Source organism: Eretmochelys imbricata, chromosome 1 (assembly GCF_965152235.1).
Source record: "Eretmochelys imbricata isolate rEreImb1 chromosome 1, rEreImb1.hap1, whole genome shotgun sequence".
Classification (NCBI taxonomy): Eukaryota; Metazoa; Chordata; order Testudines; family Cheloniidae; genus Eretmochelys; species Eretmochelys imbricata.
In genome coordinates, this window is record NC_135572.1 from 348,972,931 (window position 1) to 348,995,387 (window position 22,457).

The 22,457-nt window shown below is 41.3% G+C and overlaps 1 protein-coding gene across 3 annotated transcripts; it reads left to right on the forward strand.

Moving 5' to 3' along the window:
• The first annotated feature begins 80 nt into the window (after positions 1-80).
• On the forward strand, positions 81-22,322 carry KIN (Kin17 DNA and RNA binding protein). 3 transcript variants are annotated; one of them, XR_013348298.1, is made up of 14 exons: positions 81-223; positions 2,356-2,450; positions 4,883-4,926; positions 5,041-5,163; positions 6,140-6,321; positions 11,777-11,825; positions 12,141-12,198; positions 14,062-14,191; positions 16,079-16,129; positions 16,883-16,951; positions 17,973-18,072; positions 18,312-18,494; positions 19,326-19,426; positions 21,316-21,352. XR_013348298.1 is itself a non-coding variant. In XM_077836885.1 (13 exons), exons 1-13 carry the CDS (start codon positions 110-112, stop codon positions 21,376-21,378), a joined length of 1,179 nt encoding a protein of 392 aa, XP_077693011.1. In that variant the 5' UTR covers positions 81-109; the 3' UTR covers positions 21,379-22,322. The 3 variants fall into 3 exon arrangements, 2 of the variants coding, with proteins under 2 accessions (XP_077693011.1, XP_077693021.1); XM_077836885.1 differs by lacking the exon at positions 18,312-18,494 and having other exon boundaries at positions 21,316-22,322; XM_077836895.1 differs by lacking the exon at positions 18,312-18,494 and having other exon boundaries at positions 14,065-14,191; positions 21,316-22,322.
• Positions 22,323-22,457: the final 135 nt, after the last annotated feature.

The window sequence follows — 22,457 nt, forward strand, 5'->3', positions numbered from 1 at the left end:
GGGGCGGGGCGAAGGGCGTCCTCGTGGCCGGCCGGCGGAAGGCGTTCCGGGGTCGTGTCCTTCCGCTTCCGGTCGGGGCTGAGGGGGTCGGGAGGCCGCCGCCGCCGCCATGGGGAAGTCGGATTTCCTGAGCCCCAAGGCCATCGCCAACCGCATCAAGTCCAAGGGGCTGCAGAAGCTGCGCTGGTACTGCCAGATGTGCCAGAAGCAGTGCCGGGATGAGGTGAGCCGGGGCTGCGGGGCCGGGCAGGGGAGCTGGGGTGCAGCGGGCGGGGAGGCGAGACCGGGGGCTGGGCCTGGGCCTGGGCCGTAGCTAGGGTAGCGGCCCCTGGCTGGGGTAGGGGGCTGTGCCGAGGGGAGGCTGGCTCGGAGACCCATGAGGGCGGCGCAGGGCCAGGGCGCGCCCCCCCCACGCCTGGGGCGGGCAGGGCTCGGCTCGTCGCTGTCCCCAGCGAAGCGCTAATGGGAGCTCGGTGCCGTCGAGCACGGGAAGGGGGCGTCGCTTTGCGCAGCAGCCTCGTGCAAACACGACCCCTGTCGAACGGGGGGTGCTCAAACCCGGGGTCGCAAGGTGGTTACATGCGGGTCGCCAGCTCCCCTTAAATTAAATCCCTTAATTTATAAGTTTCAGAGTAACAGCCGTGTTAGTCTGTATTCCCAGAAAGAAAAGGAGTACTTGTGGCACCTTAGAGACGAACCAATTTATCTGAGCATAAGCGTTCCTGAGCTACAGCTCACTTCATCGGTAGCTCACGAAAGCTTATGCTCAAATAAATTGGTTAGTCTCTAAGGTGCCACAAGTACTCCTTTCCTTAATTTATAAGGGGGGTTACAGTCAGAGGCTTCCTTTGTGAAAGGGGTCACCAGTGTAAAAAAAAAGGTTTGAAACCCACTGCGGTTGAAAGACTAGTAATAAAGACTTACATGTATCTATAGCAAAGGAAGAGTCTTTTACATAACTAATCTTTTTTTTCTTTTGCCTAAATCATTGCTAATCCATATCAGAGGAGGCTATACATTCAAATACAATTCAGTGAACTAAACAAGATCCATTTTAAGTCAATTCGCTGCATTATAATAATCCAAACAAAACAAATTAATAAAGTACACTGGATAAGATTTAATTCTTTTGCTTGACATTTGTTTCACATGCCTTTGAAAAACAACTGTAAGTGTATTCATACACAGAGTGAAAGGCTGATTTCTGCTGCAGCTTTTGCAAGTATTACTGTCCTCTGATGAGATGTGTTTATTAACTTCTTCTAGTAATAATCTTGACAATTTCATAATAACATACTAGTGCACTAGATTTTCTCTCTTCTTTCTTTCTCTCTTCAAATCTGTTAGAACTTGTAATGAGCTTTTTCTTCACTTTTGACACTTTTCAGAGTAGCAGCCGTGTTAGTCTGTATCTGCAAAAAGAAAAGGACTACTTATGACACCTTAGAGGCTAACAGATTTATTTGAGCATAAGCTTTCGTGAGCTACAGCGACACTGACATTCTGCCTGTGTGTTCTGCCCCAAACGTACAAGTCCCATATCACTTTGTTTATTGAACGCAGACCATGTGCTTAATGCTGAACAGAACACAGGGTGATAACCCCTGCCCGTACATGCTTTCAGGCTGCTATGGACACTCAGTACCTTATGATCAAGCTCTTCGGTCCCAAAGTGACACATACTTATACATATACTCAGTAGGACTAATCAGGTGAGGAAGGTAACCACTTTGTTGTTATATCTTCAGAATTGGGACCTAAAGGCTTGATCCTAACGTGCTGAGTGCCCAACTTACATTGAAATCAAGGGAAAATGCAGGCTCTCGACCTGCCCCTCAGGACCAGACCATAAAAATATATCAGGATAATAAGCATCAGCTGACTGGGAAATAGAATAATCAAATAGCAGCGCAGCATTATTAAAAAATAACATCTCTTATGCAAGAGGAGAGTTAAAACTAGGTAGGCATCACAGAAGAATTGTTTTAAGCAATTTAAAAGAGAAGAGCATAGATTCTTGCTGCGTTGGAATGGAGAGGGCATTCTGGGCATAAAGGACCATTTGAAAAAAGGGAGTGGCTGGTGTGCAGGCGATATGTTGGTAAAGCCAAGGGAATCTCCTTTCACTGTAACAGTAATAAGGCTTATGACAAACATTTCACACTCCAGAAGCAGGAGTCATACAGTTGCTGCCTTAGCTCTGTTCTCCCACATTAGCTGCACTATGCGATGATGGTATTACCAGGGGTGAGTCAGTTTTATTTTTTAAAACTCTAACTTAGGTTTTTTTGGTGTTTAAAATGTCAGTTTACTGACTTCTGTAAGTGAAGATAATGTTTATCTTTTATTTTACAGAATGGCTTCAAATGTCATTGTATGTCCGAATCCCACCAGAGACAGCTGCTACTTGCTTCTGAAGATCCTCAACAATTCATGGATTATTTTTCAGAGTTAGTTTCTCAAAATTCCCCACATAGGCCTTGATCCTGCAGTCGAATCTGGGAGGTTGCATCCTTGTGCCCTCTTGGAGTCCCACTGAAGCAACTGAATTTTGATGAATTTTAAAATTTTACTGTAGTGTTACTTGGTAGATATTTTTAAAACAGCAGTATGAAAAGGGAGCAGTGCAGAAGTAAGGGTGGCAATACTGCAACTCCCCCCTGCCTCCTTTTGGGTCAGACCCCTGCAACTCCCCCCCTCCTCCTTTTGGGTCAGACCCCTACAGTTGTAACATAGTGAAATTATGTTTTCAGATATTTAAATCTGAAAATTTATGATTTTAAAAATCCTATGATCGTGAAATTGACCAAAATGGACCATGAATTTGTAAGGGCCCTGGTTATATAGTAAGAAAATGTCACTTGGTAGAAGTTACTCTTATTATGAATTTGTATTATCGCAGTGCCTGGGAGTCATAGTCATGGACCAGGACCCAATTGTGCTAGGTGCTGTGGAAACACAGAACAAAAAGACAGTCCCTATCCCAAAGAGCTTACAATTTAAGATAAGAGATGACAGGTAGCTACAGACAGACAGGGAAGTACAAGGAAACAAGGGGACAGTGTTTGTCAGCATGATAGGCAGTGCTTTCAGCACGTGAGCTGTGTAATTGTCAAGGTTTTTTTAGTCATCATAGCAAAGGAGAGTTTTGAGGAGTGATTTGGAAGTGGATAATAGGGTAGCTTTGCTGATGTTTATGGGAAGTGCCTCCCATTTGTGAAGGACAGCATGGGAGAAAGCACAGAAGTACTTATTTGAAAACTTAAGTGTGTGATGGAGGTTGGCATCATAGGCTGATTGGAGGTGAGTGTCAAAAGCTCAACAGAGAATGAGAGATGATGGAGATTGATTGTAAAGGGCCTAGAAAGTGACAACAAGTAGCGTATGTTTGATGCAGTGGAGAAGGGGAGATAGTGGAAAGATCCAAACAGAGATGTGACGTGGGCAAAGGGACGGGTTAGGGAAATTATCTTAGCAACAGCATTCTGAACGGTTACAAATGGGGGAAGAGTGCCTCTGTCAAGACCAGTGAAAAGGATGTAGCAGTAATGAGACGTGAGATAATGAGAGTTTGAATGAGTGTTTTAGTTGTGTGGGTGGATAGGAAAAGCCATATCTTAGACAAGTTATGTAGAAAGAATCAGCCATATAAGGACATAACCTGGATGTGAGTACACAGAGTGAGCTCCAAATCCAGGATGACATTCAGGTTATGGGCTTGAGTGGCTAGCAGAATGGTGGTGGTGTCCACAGTGATCAAGAAAGGAGGTAGAAGGGAGGGCTTGCAGAGGGGAAGATTATGAGCTCTGTTTTAGCCAAGTTGAGCTGTCAGCTAGGCAGCCAAAGGAATTGTCAGAGAGAGATTTTAGTTGAGACAGAAGGAGGCAGGTCTGGAGCAGAGAGGTAGATCTGTGAGTTGTTGGCATAGAAATGGTAGCTGAATTTGTGTTACTGATGAGATTGTCCAGAGATAAGATGGAGAAGAGGACCAGCGACACAGCACTGTGGAAAAGTTGGAGGGAGGATGAGGAGGATCCTCTGAAGCATGCACTGAAGGAGCAATAAGTGAGGTTGGAGGAGAACCCTGCAAGGTACAGAGTCACAGAAACCAAGGAAGGACAAGATTTCAAAAAGAAGAGCGTAGTTGATGTCAAAGGCAGCTGACAGGTCAAGGAGGATAAAGGGTATGTCTACACTGCACACGCCTTATGGTGGCATATAAAGTATATACACTGCACTCCCATCACCCCCAGCACAGACAGAAATAGCATTGTAGATGGTGAGGAACTGATTAGGTGAGTGGAGTAAAGTCATGCCTGAACCCTTTGGGTATGTACCCTACGTGGCTATCTACACACCCAAGTAGCGCCTCTCCTGTTTTCACTGCTATTTTTAGTAGTATAGTGTCCTGCTAGAGTCGCTGGCAGGGGGAGGCAGCTGGGAAAGCTCTGGCAGCTCCCCATTGCCAGAGCCTTTCTTTGTTGCAGGGAGCTGTTGGAGCCTTCCACTGACGCATGTAGCTACACTTCTCAGTGTACTGCATTGTGTAGTTCCGTATACCTTGCACGCCACCACCCGTGGTGTGCAGAGTAGACATAGCCAAAGTGTATGTGAGTACACTGACACGTTTGCACAATTGTATAAATACAGGCACGCACACTGTGCATATAGACTTTTGTAGGTGTGTAGGGTGATACACATATGATACCATATTTTAAAATGTTCCAGTGAAAGAGGAAATGGATTATCTGAATCTGGTGATGTTCTTTTGAACTGAATACACCTCTTTATTTTGTAAATATTTTTCCGTTGTCATTTATAAATGCAAATGCTACGCAACTGTAAAAGCATTATTTAAATAGTCTCCTTTGTATTCCATCAGGGAATTCCGAAATGATTTCTTAGAACTGCTCAGGAGACGATTTGGTAAATATTTTGATTATTTTTGTTAATAACCCTGTATAGTTCAAAAACAAAAATTCACATCAGTTTCTCCCCAGTAATGGACTTGTATTTAACAGTAATATATTTTCATTTTAGGAACGAAAAGAGTCCACAATAATATTGTATACAATGAATATATCAGCCATCGAGAGCACATCCACATGAATGCCACGCAGTGGGAAACCCTAACTGACTTTACTAAATGGTTAGGGAGAGAAGGTAATTTTATTTCCTATAAGAAATGATTAATTACTGGCAGTGCAGTCACTCAATAATCAATAAAACCTGCTGATTAGTCCAAAATACTGAAAATCCATAAGAAGTATGCATATACATTTATTGTACTCCCATCAGTGCCACATAAATAGTGATACATGTGATAAATTTCAAACCTTATGCTAACTTCTGAGGCTTTTCCTGCTTCATCTGCGCTCTGCCCACTAATCCACATCCACTGGAACTACTACTGAACTCAGATCAACTTTCAACGGCTGCCATTTAAAACAACAACGAACTATTAAAGAAATATTCCTTCCAAATATAGAATTGCTCCACAAATTAAGATGGCTTGAGGCCCTGAGTAGTCAATATTAATTACTGAACTTCTGAAAGGTTTAAGGCTTGATATCTACAATAATAGATTTTCTGGTAAATGTGCATATAGAGAAAATATGGCCTGGTGTGAAGGTTTGAGTGGCACTCATTGTAATGACCTGTGTGATTAATGTGGCCAAAGCAAACTCATTCTAATAAAATTACACGTGTGATTAATTAGAACTCATTCTAGTAAAATTTATGCTATGGCACACCATTCTGTATGTGTAGTTATATGTGTATGGATTTTTGTTTTGTCCTTGTTGAAAAAAGCATTTCCATTCCCATATTTTATTAAACAAAGGGAGCTTATGTACTTATGTCACTGTTAGCTACACTGACCTATTTCAAAGTAAATCTGATTAGCTGAAAGAAAAGATTATGCGTAAGATAGTTTAAAAGCAGTAATTCAAGAATAGTACATGGAGAAATTGTGTGCTACAGGTAATCAATACATCGATACACTAAATACAGTCTATGATGCATGTCTTGGCATTTACTTATTCCATAAACATAATTTCTTAAATGTAAGCATTTTTTTTTTTTTTAGTTTGGTTTTGGTAGTAACTGTTGAAACATGATCTATGCTTGTTTTTTTAAGGCTTCTGCAAAGTGGATGAGACTCCTAAAGGCTGGTATATCCAGTATATTGATCGGGACCCAGAAACTATCCGTAGACAACAAGAACAAGAGAAGAAGAAGAAACAAGATCTTGATGATGAAGAAAAAACTGCTAAATTCATTGAAGAGCAAGTTAGGAGAGGCTTGGAGGGGAAAGAACAGGTGAGAAGATATTATATATACCAATCTTCACATTCAGAAGTGCTCTTATTAAATATTTAATTTAATCCACATAGGACTGCTCTGTCAAATCTTCCAATGGACTCACATCTGCAGTTACTTAGCTATGATACAAATGGTCAGTCTTCACGCTCCAGGTTACAGGTCAATCACCAGCTCGGGTTAGGGAGGAATTTTCCCCAGGTAACTAATGCTGGATTGGTAACATGTATCATGGGTTCTTTGCTTTTGCATTTTTTTTTTTTTTTTTTTTGTCTCCTCTGAGCCATGAGGGATAGGCCAGGGGTTCTCAACCTTTTTCTTGCTGATGCCCCTAGGGCCCGGCAGGGGAAGAGCGGGAGCCTGGGTGGGGGGGAACCCTTGAGCATAGGCATAGTTTTACCTCTATTTTGGGGGGGGGGGGGCAAGGGCTGACTGGGCTCGAGCCAGCTCCGCACAGCAAGGTCCAAAGAGGGAGCAGTTATATGGAAGACCAAGATGTTTCATTCATTGGCCAAATTTACATTTCTGGTGTGAGGGGAAACAGAAACAGCTCTTTGGGGGCAGGGATTGCCACTTTATGCAGCGCCCAGCACCATGGGACCTGACCTAGATGCTGTTGTGATACAAATATTCTAGTAATCCGAAACTTCTAATGATCTCAACTACACTAGAGTTTCTTCAGAAGGTTCAGTTGGGGTCCTACAACCAACCAGCTACAGCAGCATTTTGTAGCCTACCACATGGATCCTCCATTTGAGTATCAGGTGCTGTGTTCAATCGCACTGGCAAATTAGGTAGGTAGGTGGGTGGCTGGCCCTTCTAGTCTCCATTCCCTCCGAAAGGCAAGTTTTGGAATTAGTTCCTATGTCCATACAAGAAGCATTCTACCTTTAATGAGGAAAATGTTATTCTTATAGCTCCAGAAACCTTTCTGTTCAAGGTAAGTCCCTCTTTCCACAATTCCTGGAAAATAGTTCTCCCTTCATTTAGCTCTAACCCTTGGAAGATTGTGTCATTACTAGAGCTCTAAAGACATATCTCCAACATATACAATTTTACCCTGTTCATCTTTTTCTATCCAAAATGCCAATCCCTTAGGACCTCAGGTTGCTGCAGGCAAGTCGTAAAAATCCCAAACCAGTTAGCCTCCTCGGCTTCTGGGAGACTATTCACAGAAGTCCCTAGAGGCATTGTGGGGATGGGGGGAATGTATGAGTCTTATCTGAGGAAGACTTGCACAATAAGTTTCCATTCCTCTTCATTCCATTCCTTCCTTTTGATAGGAGGGTGTCTGTGATTGGGTGTCTGCACCACACTGGCAGAAAAGGGGTTAAAAGGAGCCCTAGGGAGGGTGCGCAGGAGGTAGCCAATCACAGAAGGGCTTATGGGAGCAGCCAGTCAGGGCCGGGCTGGCCCATATAAGAAGGACTGCAGAACAGAGCAGGGTCAGTCACTCCCTGGAGCTTGAGAAGGGAGGAGGAGTGGCTGCCTTGCAGGCAGAGGACAGCAAGCACCCTGGACCACGTAGTGCTGCAGGCAGGGACCCAGAGAACTAAAGGCAGCTCCTGGCAGGCTGCAGGGATCTGCAGATTGAGGCCCTGATGCAAGGGCAAAGAGGAGTCACTGAAGGAAGTGGCTAGATAGTGGACTGCAGGTCCCCCCGAAAGGAGGGGAACATGGAGAGTGTCACTGAAGAGGACGCTGCGGTCATGGGAGTGACGTGGGACCAGGAACAGAGGTGACAGCAGTCAAGACACCACCAGAAGAGGGTACAGCACTAATTTCCTGGACAGCTAGCAGGCACTGCAGTGGTGAGGCATGCCCCGTCACAGTGTCCTATCAAGGTCCCTCACCAAAGGCTCTTAAGCAAAGCAAGCTGTCATGGGATAAGAGGGAAGGTCCTCTCCTGGATTTGTAACTGGTTAAAAGATAGGAAACAAAGGGTAGGAATAAATGGTCAGTTTTCAGAATGGAGAGCGGTAAACACTGGTGTCCCCCAGGGTTCTGTACTGCGACCAGTTCTATTCAACATATTCATAAATGATCTGGAAAAACAGGTAAACAGTGAGGTGGCAAAATTTGCAGATGATCCAAAACTACTCAAGAAAGTTAAGTCCCAGGCAAACTGCGAAGAGCTACAAAAGGATCTCTCAGAACCGTGCGACTGAGCAACAAAATGGCAGATGAAATTCAATGTTGATAAATGCAAAGCAATGCACATTGGAAAACATAATCCCAACTATACATATAAAATAATGGGGTCTAAATTAGCTTTTACCACTCAAGAAAGAGATCTTGGAGTCCTTGTGGATAGTTTTCTGAAAACATCCACTCAGTGTGCAGCGGCAGTCAAAAAAGAGAACAGAATGTTGGGAATCGTTAAGAAAGGGATAGATAATAAGACCGAAAATATCATATTGCCTTTGTATATATCAATGGTATGCCTACATCTTGAATACTGCATGCATATGTGGTCGCCCCAGCTCAAAAAAGATATATTGGAATTGGAAAAGGTTCAGAAAAGGGCAACAAAAATGATTAATAAGACTGGGACTTTTCAGCTTGGAAAAGAGACGACTAAGGGGGGATATGATAGAGGTCTATAAAATCATGACTGGTGTGGAGAAAGTAAATAAGGAAGTGTTATTTACTCCTCATTACTCAAGAATGAGGGGTCACCAAATGAAATTAATAGGCAGCAGGTTTAAAATAGACAAAAGGAAATATTTCTTCACACAACGCACAGTCAATCTTTGGAACTCTTTGTCAAAGGATGTTGTGAAGTCCAAGACTATACCAGGGTTCAAAAACTAGATAAATTCATGGAGGATAGGTCCATCAATGGCTCTTAGTCAGGATGGGCAGGGACGGTGTCCCTAGCTTCTGTTTGCCCGAAGCTGGGAGTGGGCGACAGGGAGTGGATCACTTGATGATTACCTGTTCATTCCCTTGAGGGCACCTGGTATTGGCCACTGTTGGAAGACAAGATACTGGGCTAGATGGACCTTTGGTCTGACCCCGTATGGCTGTTCTTATGTCACTGGGTTGGTTCCCAGGTAACTCTTTAGTTTATAAATATCTCACTTTCTATTGGGGATTTTCTATTTCTGCCTATTATTGTACTGTAATAATTGAACTTCTGATGGTTTGAGTTGAAGGACAGAGCTCAGCCCTGGAGCCTCCAGCAACAGCATCTGAATTCCACTTGTGGGAGGCATTAGCCCACGAGTACTGGAAGGAAGTTGCTAACCGAAGGAAAATTATCATGTAAACATTTCTCATTCTCAAGAAATTAGCTACTAAAATCTTCTTTGAATTTAAATGGGAGGGAAAAGCAAGATGGTGATCAAAGTGACAGGACTTTTAAGGCCCGATCTTACATGACCTTCTAATTCCAAAATAACAAATGTTTTAGATCATCAAAAGTTTGGGAAACTAAATTCCAGAGATGAAAAGTAATTTTCTTTAGTACAGTGCTGTATTCTAGAGGACTTTTTCTTTGGCGTGGTTCCAGGACTCATTAACCTATTGATGCATGGGATTGAAACTTGCAGTTTTAATTCCAGGTATCCATAGGTAAATTTTAAGCAGCATTAAAATAAGTATTTTTCCTAGTTTAATATTCGAGTATACTGGCTTATTGTATGGGGGAAGCAGTAGATATGATATATTTTGATTTAGTAAGGCTTTTAACACAGTCCCACATGACATTCTCATAAGCAAACTAGGGAAATGTGATCTAGATGAAATTACTATAAAGTGGGAATTTGAAAGATTGAAAACTGATTGAAAACTGATTGAAAGACTGTACTCCAGTGGTCCCAAAATGTGGGGCACCCCCCCTCCCCCCAGTGGGCATGGAGGAATGTTTGGGGGGGGCGGGGCTTGGATTAGCCTCCATGAGGGTTAGGAAGGGAGCAGCACCATGCCCCAGACCAGCTCTGCCCTCAGCCTTGCTCCTCCACCAGGTTCCATTCAGCCCCCAGTCCTGCTCTGCCTCCAGGCTGAGCTCCACCTTTCACTCGCTCTCCACCCCCAGCCCAGTTCTACCCTCATTCCCTCTCTGCCCTCGACAAGTTCCGTCTCTAACCCCAGCCCCAGTTCACCTTCAGCACACACTCCGCTGCTGAGGAAGCCATGGCTATGCAGTAATGGAGGGGGGTCCCGGACACATTCCGGTTTTGGTAAGGTGGTGGTGGAGGGCGGGGGGGTGTGACTGAAAACATTTGAGCGCCCTTGCTGTACTCAAAGCATAGTTATCAGTGGTTTGCTGTGAAACTGGGGGTGTGTATCTAGTGGGGTCCCACAGGGGTCTGTCCTGGGTCTGGTACTATTCAATATTTTCATTAATGAGTTGGATAATGGAGTGTAAAGTATTCTTATAAAATTTACAGTTGACACCAAGCTGGGAGGGGTTGAAGTACTTTGGAGGGCAGGATTAGAATTCAAAATGACCATGGCAAATCAGAGAATTGATCTGAAATCAGCAAGATGAAATTCAATAAAGACAAAGGCAAAGCACTAAGGAAGGAAAAATCAAATGTACAAGTACAAAATGGGGAATAACTGGCTAAATGGTAGTACTACAGAAAAGGATCTGGCAATAAAAGGGATCACAAATGGAATATGAGTCAACAATATGATACACTTGAGAAAAAGGTAAATATAATTCTGGGGTGTATTAACAGGGATGTTATATAGAAGACACAATCATTCACTCGATATGGCACTGGGGAGGCCTCAGCTGGAATATTGTGTTCAGTTTTGGTTGATTTGGAAGATTTAGATTAGATATTAGGAAAACCTTTCTAATTACAAGAATAGTTAAGTACTGGACTAGATTACCAAGGGAGGTTGTGGAAACCCGATCATGGGAGAACATAGTCAGGGATGGCCTCGATTCTTGCCTCATCACAGGTGGATGGACTAGATGGCTTCTTGAGGTCCTTTCCGTCCCTACGATTCATTGAACCTGCAGTGCCTCAAAATAGGGAAGAGTCTCATCATTTCTGTATCATTTGGAAAGCCTGTCTCTCTGTTATAGCCGTGTTGGCTCAGGAAGAAATAGGGCTATTAATAAAAGGCAACTTTCCTTTCCTATTGGAGCCAGTCTGTTTCAGATGATATCTATATAGAGAATCTTCATTGGAGAATTCTGCACAGGGGTCTATAACAAGATGTCTTCTAGTCCTGATCCTCCTAACTTGTCAGGCCAGAGTGGCTAGTTTGATAACTGTAGCTCACGAAAGCTCATGCTCAAATAAATTGGTTAGTCTCTAAGGTGCCACAAGTACTCCTTTTCTTTTTGCGAATACAGACTAACACGGCTGTTACTCTGAAACCTTTGATAACCTTATAATAGTTGTAAAAATTGAGCTAATTAAAGATCCCCAGCAATGATATCACGTCAGTTGTTCATTCAACCCTTGAAGTTCGTTTTATTTTTCTTTTGCAGGAAAGGCCTGTCTATACTGAACTAAACAGAGAAAATGATGAAGAGAAAGGTAGCTGGACTTTTAATATACATGTTTAGAATTTATGGAGGATATTTGTGATCTAGGATTAAAGCAGTGGACTGAGCATTGAGGCTTAGCATTGGTAAAGTGCTTTAAGATCACAGATGAAAATCACTATAGAAGAGCGAAGTATTCTTCTTGTACTGTATAAAGCAGTTCATTTTAAAGGATGAGCCAAAACATTTGAATAGTAAATCTTTCTGTATTTGTGTTGCTTCTAATTTGCAATTCTTCGCTGTAACACCCTTAAATACAGTTAGATGTGAAGGATAGAAATAGAGTAACATCTCTTTACTTTTTTAGTTGCATTTAATTTAAACAAAGGAGCCAGTACTTCAGTAGCAGCATCGTCTAAAACAAGGTGAGGAAAAGACACCAAGCATCCCATGCTGTTTGTGTCCTATCTTATTGTTTGTATTATGGTAGCACCCACAATGCGCTAAGTGTTGTTCACGTGTACAGCGAGACAGTTCTTGCCCTAAAGAGCATGCAGTCTATTTCCTGATCCTGCTGTGTTATACAGAAGGCCAGACTAGATTATCTAGTGGTCCCTTCTGGCTTTAAACTCTATGAATCTATTGGCCTGGTAGGTGGAGCCCCATGGAAATCAGTGGGCTTCCTCGCATCCACTGACTAGGAGCCAGATGCAGGATCAGCTCCTAAGAAGACAAGCAACATATGAAAAGTCAGATAAAGGGCTAAAATATACAATCAGAAATATTTAAATGAGCATCCGATATCCCAGCTGCCTTTCTACTTATCCACTACTAGTTGACTAGTTTAGTCTTGTAAACCCATGTTTGACTACTGTGGCCAATTGTCTTCAATGCATTTTCCTGATCAGCATTCAGGAAGGTGAATCCAAATAAATCTTTTTAAACTTCATTGAGTTTCGGTGTAACCACAAGCAGTGCAAGACAAAGGGATCAATAATATAAGCAATGTTAATAAGAAGTTACAGCAGTCTGTGAAAACATTTGGCTAGCAAGAAACCATCCTTTCTCATAGGACAATATTGTAATTAAACATATTACAGGTAAAATGAAAGCTCTCTTCTCATCACAGGGGAAGCTTCTAGATAAGATATCTGATGTGAGATATGTGAGATGGAAAATTAGACTATAAACTGATTCAATATAATAGAGGGATTTTAAGCTTTGAGGTATATTATAAATTACACCTAAAGATTCCACTCCCAGGTAGTGCTCAAGGTGATTACAGGATTTAAAATACAAACTTCCCTGAATAGATCTCCTGCAAGTAAGAAGTACTGTTCTGAGTGTTCTCCAGCTATTTGCTGAAATTAGTCTGTCTAGACCTCTGTGGAACTAGTAGGCCAAGTGACCTAAATTTCTCATGCCAAGTTAGAGATGCTCCCAGGCACAAGATTTCTGTAACATTAATGCAGAAGTAAAAGAGACTTGTAGAGAGTGTATCTAGATCATGATAACCTGCACTATTTTATTTTTAATTATCCTTAGCACTTATATAGCACTTTACATCTACAAAACACTATTTGAACACAAGACAATAAACATTGTTACCAAAGCAAACAAACTGACTTCCTGCAAAATCAGAAATGATCTTTCTTAAAATAGGTCAAAAAAACGAAAAATTGCAGATTCAAAATAAACAAGAACGAATCCATATCCAGGTATAGGATCTTGATCACTTTGCTCACTGTCTGTAAACGCAGCAGCTTCCTACAGAGAAGCAAGAACATATGGCCCAATTCAATCTGAGAGGTTTTGTTAATGAACAGGCTTTTGTCCACCTATTGTACCTCTGCCCACAGATAAATTTCTCCGTAATGTGTGCTAGAAGAAACATTTTTGTACTAAAATGGTTGAAGCATCCATCTAAGTCTTGGACCAGTGGGTTGGTTGGACCATCAGATTGTTTGCCTCTTGGAGTTCCTGCAATCCAAACGCAAAAGTTGGTACAATTCGTGCCCCAGAGATTATAATCCAATGCCTCGATCCTGCAAATTGATCTGCTCCTGTGTCCATACAGGTCCCCATTGAAATCTGGTGCAGGATTCATGTAGATTAAGTGGCAGGATTGAGGTCTAAAAGATCAGCTGCACCTCTGCACAGCCTGTTCTCTGGGGGCATCTCTGTAAAGGTGTAAGTTTAAGACTTCCCTGATAACCTGAAACTTCTATGCTTACGGTTTGTACTGTTCGCTTTTTTAAAACATCATCTTAATCTAAACCCTCTTCCAGCAGTGTCCTTGGACCAAGTGCATTGAAGATGGTGGGAGGAGCAGGATCAGTTAAACGGAAAGAATCTGCTCACAGCTCAGGCCAATCAAAAGAGAAAAAGAAGAAATCTGCACTGGATGAGATCATGGAGGTACAGTGAGAATGTTACCTAGAGATCCATGCCTTTGTAATCCAAGTCTAAATCACTAAGTGCACTCTACTTGGGGCTACCTTTGAAAAGAACTTGAAGCTCCAGGTTGGGTGGAATTCAGCAGCTCACCACTTTACACGATCATCGTGGCTTATCCCACGTAATACCAATGCCTCCTATTCTACCCATGCTCTATTTAATTCTGGATGCAGATCAAGGGGTCTGGATTTTTCAAGTGACCTAGCTTAGTACATCTTTTATAAAAAAAGTTTTTTTTATTCTAGACAAAATTTTATAAATGTCTAAAGAGAATTGCCTTTCATCTTAATGAAAAAGAGTCCTATTCAATTAGATCACATAATGGCAGAGAGCTAAAAAGCGACAAATTTTAAAAGTGCTTATATACTAATGCTAGAAGTCTGAATACTAAGATGGGTGAACGTAAGTGCCTGGTATTAAATGAGGATATTGATATAATAGGCATCTCAGAAACATGGTGGAATGGTGATCATCAATGGGGGACACAAATATTTTGTACTCTTGTATTAAGGAATGACAGAATAGGTCATGCTGGTTGGGGAGTGGCACTGTATGGGAAAGAAAGCATAAAGTTAAATATAGTACAAATCTTAAATGAACCAAACTATACTATAGAATTTCTATGGATAGAAATTCCATGATTGAATAATAAGAATGTAGCAATGGGGATATATTTCTGACCAGGATGGTGCTGGTGACTGTGAAATGCTCAGGGAGATCAGAGAGGTTATGCAAATAGAAAACTCAATAGTAACGGGGGATTTCAACTATCCCCATATTAACTGGGTACATGTCACCTCAGGATGGAATGCAGAGATAAAATTTCTGGACATCATAAATGACTGCTTCTTGGAACAGCTAGTCCTGAAACCCACAAGAGGAGAGGCAATTCTTGATTTAGTACTAAGTGGAGCACAGGTTCTGGTCCGAGAGGTGGATATAGCTGAACCAATTGGTAACAGCAACCATAATATAATTATATTTAACGTCCCTGTATATGTGTGTGTCGGGGGTGGGGAGGGGGTGTGCGCGAAATACCAAAGAAGCCCACCACAGAAGCATTTAATTTCAGAAAGGGGAACTACACAAAAATGAGGAAGCTAATTAAACAGAAATTTTAAAGTACAGTTCCAAAAGTGAAATGCCTACAAACCGCATGGAAACTTAAAAACCCCCCACCATAATAAAGGTTCAACTTAAATATATACCCCAAATTAAGAAAATATAGTAAGAGGACCAAAACAGTGCCACCACAGCTGAACAACAAAGTAGAAGAAGTTAAATTCTACTGAGGAAAATAGGAAGGAGTATAAACTTTGGCAAGTCAAGTGTAAAAGTATAATTAGATGGGCCAAAAAAGAATTTGAAGAGCAACTAGCCAAAGACTCAAAAACTAACAGCAAAAAAGTTAAGTACATCAGAAGCAGAAAGCCTGCCAAATAATCAGTGGGGCCACTGGATGATCAAGGTGCTAAAGGAGCACTCAAGGAAGATCAGGCCATTACAGAGAAACTAAATGAATTTTTTGCATCAGTCTTGACCGCAGAAGAAGGATGTAAGGGAGATTCCCACACCTGAGCCATTCTTTTTCGGGGACAAATCCCAGATTGTAGTGTCATTAGAGAAGGTTTTGGAAGAAATTGATGATAACTTATTACTATTTAATTTAAGACCAGATGGTATAATACCTACTGTGCTAGATGGACCATTGGTGTAGTAAACACCTTCACTATTCTGTTTTGGTTTGATACCTAAGTGCATGGAACTTGTTCAGGTTTTTAGGGGGAGGTGGGAACCTTGCACTGATATGAAAGGCCAAAAAAAAATTTGACTTTTTTTCTTCTGTAGTTTGAAGAAGAAAAGAAAAAAACAGCCCGAACAGATTACTGGTTGCAGCCTGTAAGTATCTGAATAACTACATAGTTATCAGGCCAAATTCTGCCTTTGGGAACATGCACACAGCCCCTGCTGGTTTGCAACATGTATAGATCCAAGAGCAGAATATGACCAAAAGTACATTTTTATTTTCCAAACAGAGATATTATCATAAGTTAATTTCTCTCAGTTTGCAAATATTTCACTTTTCCTGGCTGCTGTGCAATATTTACTATGCTGGAACATTATACTTCAAATATTTAAGCTCCTTTATATAGTGATGGCTTACTTTGTAGTTAAAGGACAGTTGCATCTAGAGGTTATCTACATGCACTTTTAACAGGGTGTCTTTTCCCCACTCTAGTGGTCAGACCATATAGAGATTTAGTAGTAAGATACAGCCTTTGAACTAACCCAACTATGTCTCCCAGCTCAGGAAAGAGGGTTAGGCTGTTAGATCCAAATGTCCTGGTCAGGCCTTGCTGCCAGTGATCCAGGAGGGCTGCCTTGTAACACACTGAATTCAAATTTAAGTATATTTTGAGTCAGTGAGGGCAGGAGATGCCTTTGTGGTGGGGTTCCTGCCACAATGAAAGTTCTATAATGTCTTGTCTTAGAAGTGGCACTGCCTGCTGACACTACACAGCATAACATAAGTGTCTGCTTGTGGGGACAACTGGAGTTAAAAGCTACTTGTGATATAAACACTGAGTTGAGAGTAAGTTGTTTTTGTTTGTGTATTTAGCTTTTTCCTCTTTCCTTTTTCCCCTTCTCCAGGAAATTGTTGTAAAAATTGTAACAAAAAAGCTTGGTGAGAAGTATCATAAGAAGAAAGCAGTTGTTAAGGTGAATCTACAGCATTTTATCCGATAAAAGTTTGTGAATAAAGTGATTGGACACAACCTAGTCCACAACAATTAGAAAACATCTGTTTATTTTGTTGCTTATGGTGGTAGTGGTTGAACCCCAACTATCAGAATGAGGGCTTCCCTTTAACTTTCTCAGAGTTTACCAGATTCTCAGTTCCTTCTGGGCAGTGAGTGACTTGGGATTTATTGCAAATCAAAATAGACGCTTGTGGGCATCCACTCACCTCTTCATTCTTGATGACCATTTTTCCCTATTAAGTTTACTCTTGTTACTGTTTTCTTCAGACTCTGATTTCATCGATGAGTCTTTTTAGGCCATACAGTCATCTTAAAGCTGTGTTGCTGGGGAGTGACCAAGAGCAGTGCATGGTATTTCAGTCCTTGAGACTGAGTCAGTAATCTCTGTCCAGCATTGAAGTGTAAAAATCCCAGATGATCTTTGAAGGAGGGTCCCCTAAATTCACAAGTTCTTCAGTCTCGTGGGCCTTGCCTAATGGTCTGAAGTATCTCATCATCCTCTGAAGTAGCTAGCACTGTCCACTGTCAGAGACAGGATACTGCACTAGATAAACCATGGATCTGATCTAGCATGACAAAACCGATGGCCTACATTTTCAAAACTGAATAGTGATTTTGGATGCCCAATCTGAGACTCTTTAAAGTGGTCTGATTTTCAGAAAATCATTGTGCAGCATTTTCTAAAAATCAGGTCCATTTCAGACTTCTCAAGTTGGGCACCTGAAAACACTTGCCACTTTTGAAAATTTAGACCTATGTTCCTGAATCTACTTGCTATTAAGACTACTTAAAAAAAAAAAAAAAAAAGCAGAAAATCAAAGAATGATTCTGTTTTGTAATTACCCCGATGTATTTGCATCATTCATGTTACATGGCCATTTGCTTTTAAACCTCTTACCTGTATTTTTTTAATAAGAAAATAATCAAGTTATAGGTATCTTTCCCTTTTTAAAATAAATATATTTAATTTTCCATGACAGGAGGTAATTGACAAGTACACAGCAGTTGTAAAGATGATTGATTCTGGAGACAAACTGAAACTTGACCAGACACATCTAGAGACAGTAATACCGGCACCAGGTAAATTTATTTGCAAACTAGCTAGCAAAGCTGCATCTGATGGACTGACTTTCATTCTTTTGAGCTATAACTCATCAATTGTCACCTGAGGGTTATGATGACAAGTGTCATTTTACTACTTTTGTTCCTGGCCAGCATTTCTTATCCACATTGTATTAAGATATTCCTGTCATGTACCAAGTATCCTCTGGTTGCTGTTGGTGCAAATATTGCATTTATTCTTTTTGGTGATTTCACAGAGCTTTCCAAGAGGAATTATGCTCCTTCTAAGAAGGATAGGAAGCATTTTTTGGTTTGACTAGATGAAAGCATCTCTCTTCAGCTGCCAGGAAGTATCTGTAGGAGTCTGCCAAAGAGCTTTACTGGTTGTCCTCAATGGTTCTTAGCATGCATTTTCCCTCCATGTAATACATATTATAAATGTAAGTGTATTGTTGAGGTATTTGTCACTTTAAAGTTTCCTCCATTGTCTGGAGTTCGTGATTGTAAGGTTATTTCTGGATATTGGGTTTTTGGCATTGATTTATTTATTTAGGAATAGTTTTATGATGGATGAGGGAGAAATTACAAGGATTTTGAAAAAACAAAATAAAAATGAAGACGTAAATATTGTAAGGTAATTGAAGCTTGCAGGGCCCCCTAGAGATCCCTGTTAGTCATAAAGTGCTGGATTGTGGTGGTTCCTTCACAGGCTCTCCCCAAGATGGAGAGGATTCAAGGAAACTCTCCCCTCCTCTTGTGTACCTGCGCAGAGAGGTGCCCACAGTCAGTGCTGGGCTCCTGGATATTCAAGGACCAGGAAAGTCTGTCAGCAACAGTGAGGTACCCCAGAAGGGGAGTGATCCTAGAAGGAAGGTGATTCCTGCCCAAACAGCAGGCCTAGCTGGAGAAGGAGGGTGAATGCTGCATTCTTTCAGAGGGTGTCAGAGCTCCCATTGCTACATACCTCACATGTGCACTTCTAGTGAATTATGACAAGCTTCTCTGTGCTGCTTTTCAGCCTATTAGATAAACAGGCATCGGCAGCTTCCTAAAAGCAAAACAACCTTCATCTGTATCACTCAGGCATTTTAGGATCAAGCAGTCCCTGAAGAAAGGCTGAGCATTGCTTCCAAGGGAACAATGTCTTCTATAGTTCTTTTAGATACAGACTTCCCAAAGTGACTCTGGCCTGTGTTTTCAGGAGAGAGGGGCTTGATCAAAAGACACTAAGAGTTCCCTATGGGTAAAGTTCTTCCTGTTTACTGTTTCAGGAAAGAAAGTTCTGGTTTTAAATGGAGGTTACAGAGGAAATGAAGGCATCTTGGAATCTATAAATGAGAAGAACTTCTCAGCAGCAATAATCATTGAATCTGTATGTACATTTTCAATATATGTAATATTCTTTCATTTATAGCACTTTTCATCAGTAGATCTCAAAGCCCTTTACAAAGGGTGAATATCATTATTGCCCCTTTGCAAATGGGGAATCTGGGACGCAGATTGGTGCTCAGGGTCACCCAGCCGGCCAATAGGAATAGAACCCAAATCCTTTTAGGTTCTAATCCACTGCCCTATCTACTGGGCCTCCTTACCTTTAAAAGACAATGGGATACTGAATTTACAAATTGAACTTTAAAGATAAATTTGTAAAATATTTAATAGCTTTAATTTAAATGTGGTCTATTAATGATACAATAACTTTTCAACTGAGAAAGCAATACACTTAAAATGTATGTATGTATGAAATAAGAGAATTATCTTACTGTATTTATCAAGCTGGCTTTGTAGTTTGATGGATTTTGAATCCTTGCTGTTCATGCTACTTATAGTTAAGACTGTGTTTGCATTTTTGTTACAAACCACCTTTCTCAATGGAAAATATTCTCTGGGCTGAGCCTTAGTGTAAAAGGCCTTTTTTCTTTTGTATGAGTCCTATAAATCTCTAAAGAGAGATTTAAGGTTAAAGTCTGGCCCCACTGAAGTCAGTAAGAGTAGCTGTTGATTTCATGGGGCCAGAATTTCACTCAGGTTACTAAGTAAGTTAGAGACCTTTTTTTCTAGAGGTGTTTACTTGGCTTCTTGTTTCAGAGCTCCTGCCAGCATCAGCACAGAAATAAGGATGGCAGGGTTCGGTATTGCCACCTTTCTGTGCTGCTGCGTGCAGAGCTGGGCCCTCAGTCAGCAGCCACCTCTCTCCAGCCGCCCAGCTCTGCAGACAGCAGCGCAGAGGTAAGGGTGGCAGGGTACGGTATTGCCACCCTTACTTTTGTGCTGCTGCTGGCAGGGCGCTGCCTTCAGAGCTGGGCACCCAGCCAGCAGCCACCGCTCTTTGGCTGCCCAGCTCTGAAGGCAGCTCAGAAGTAAGGGTGGCAATACTGCGACCCCTACCCCCCGCGACTCCCTTTTGGATCAGGACCCCCAATTTGAGAAATGCTGGTCTCCCCTGTGAATGCTGTATGGTACAGGGTAAAAGCACACACAAGACCAGATTTCATGCGGGGAGACCAGATTTCACAGCACGTGACACGTTTTTCGTGGCCGTGAATTTAGTAGGGCCCTACATATAACTTTTGTATGCAGTTACTGCTCTTGAACAGACAACCAGCGTAACTGCCCGTGCATTTGGTCACTTTAACATATAACATAGGACCTGACATATTGAATCAAACCCTTGGTTCATCTAGTCCAGTATCCTGTCTCCAACTGGCCAGCGCCAGATGCTTCAGAGGAAAGGTACAAGAAGCTTACAGTTGCCAGATGTGGAATAATCTTTTCCCCCCAGGCAGATCTCATTCTAATTCCTAATGGTTAGGGAGTGAAGCATGTAATTGTATATCCCTTCCAAAATTTACCATTAACTATTAAAACTGTGAATATTTCTGCCCATATAAATGTCCAATTCCTCTTTAAATCTTGCTAACTAGTAAGTAATTCCATAATAATAATAATGTGCAGTCTTCTCAAAACCTGGCCTTTCATCCTTCAGAGACTGTGGACAATGCATTAATGTGAAAGTTGTACATTAGGTAAAAATCAATAAACAAATGAATACAGCAATGTGTAAAAATGCCAAAGTTTCTTTCATTTCCTGTGTGCTATTCACTTAATAGCTATCATTTTCTTAAACATGGCTAAGTGTGGACAGGTTTGATTTGATTCAGTTCAGCTATATTGTAATTTTAACTATTTATTATGAGATTCAACAAACATAGTTCTCCCTGCCCCCCACCCCAATCTTTCTTGCAATTTATTCATCTGCAGGGGCCTTTAAAAGGACGGAGAATTGAAGGCATCCAATATGAAGACATTTCCAAACTCCTTTGAGACTCAAAGCAATGGGTCAAAGCTGACTCCTGGAAACATCAAATTGGTGTCCACTATGCAGACACAGGAGACTCTACTATGTCAGAGTTTTTAATTTGTGTATATAGAAAAAACAACCTAGATTTATGTAAAGACCACTATAAATCTGTTAACATTTGTGAAAATCTTGTCTAATCTTTGATTCTGTATCAAAGTTGTATTATGTTGTAATATTTTAATTTGTTTTTCTTTTCTAAGATTAGGGGATACCTGTGTGCCGGAATATTTTACTTACTGAACTATGTTAAACGTTTTATAAAATATCACCAGCTAGAAAGGGCCACTTGAGGCAGGTACTGTATGTAACGTAGCCTATAGTTTGCATAACATACTTCTGGATCTGCCGCCAAAACCAAAATTCTGGCTTTAGAACAAGCAAAGAGATTAAAAGAAAAGCAGGAAGGCAGCAGTGCTGTAGGGGATTATTTTTCTGGGTTTTGATGATGTACATAAGAATGGTTTGGTTTATTAGTTTTAAAGTGAGTGCAATAAATTACAGCAAAACCTGCTTAATCAGTACTCTGCTAAACCGCACACCCAGTCAGGACCTGATCCTGGCATCCTCTGTGTTCCCATTAACTATCATGGTTGTACTTGCCTCTGTAGTGACTCCAAGATTTAACCCTTAATTGGCATGATTTATGGGGCAGTGCAGTTCTGTGAATGTGAGCAGTAAAGAAATGGCACATCTGGTTGTCTGCTCGGTTAATAGAAATGAACTGATGGTTGTGCTGGCATAGATTCCCCAGGGCCTAGTCTTTTGTTCACTTTAATGCTGCTTTCCTGCTCTATTGTGGATCCTAAATGAGTCACTTTTCTTTGAATAATTTTTAAAACGTGTAGCATTCTGTACAACATTTTTTTATTTTTAAAGCAATTTGTGGAATAAAAGCACATCTCTCTCAGCACAATGTATCCCTTAAAAGCCTCTGGATAATCAGTATTATTGTCAACTGGTTCTCCCTAGTGGAATCAAGCCAAGAGTCCAGATGCATGTCTTGCTTTATTTGTTGAAATAGCTAAACTGCATAAACTACCAT

Excerpts from the sequence above, each read along its gene's own strand:
- KIN (XM_077836885.1), top strand. The coding sequence starts at position 110 with ATGGGGAAGTCGGATTTCCTGAGCCCCAAGGCCATCGCCAACCGCATC. Across the intron at positions 14,192-16,078 it reads CACTGGATGAGATCATGGAG|TTTGAAGAAGAAAAGAAAAA; the intron begins GTACAGTGAGAA and ends TTTCTTCTGTAG. Across the intron at positions 19,427-21,315 it reads CAGCAATAATCATTGAATCT|GGGCCTTTAAAAGGACGGAG; the intron begins GTATGTACATTT and ends ATTCATCTGCAG.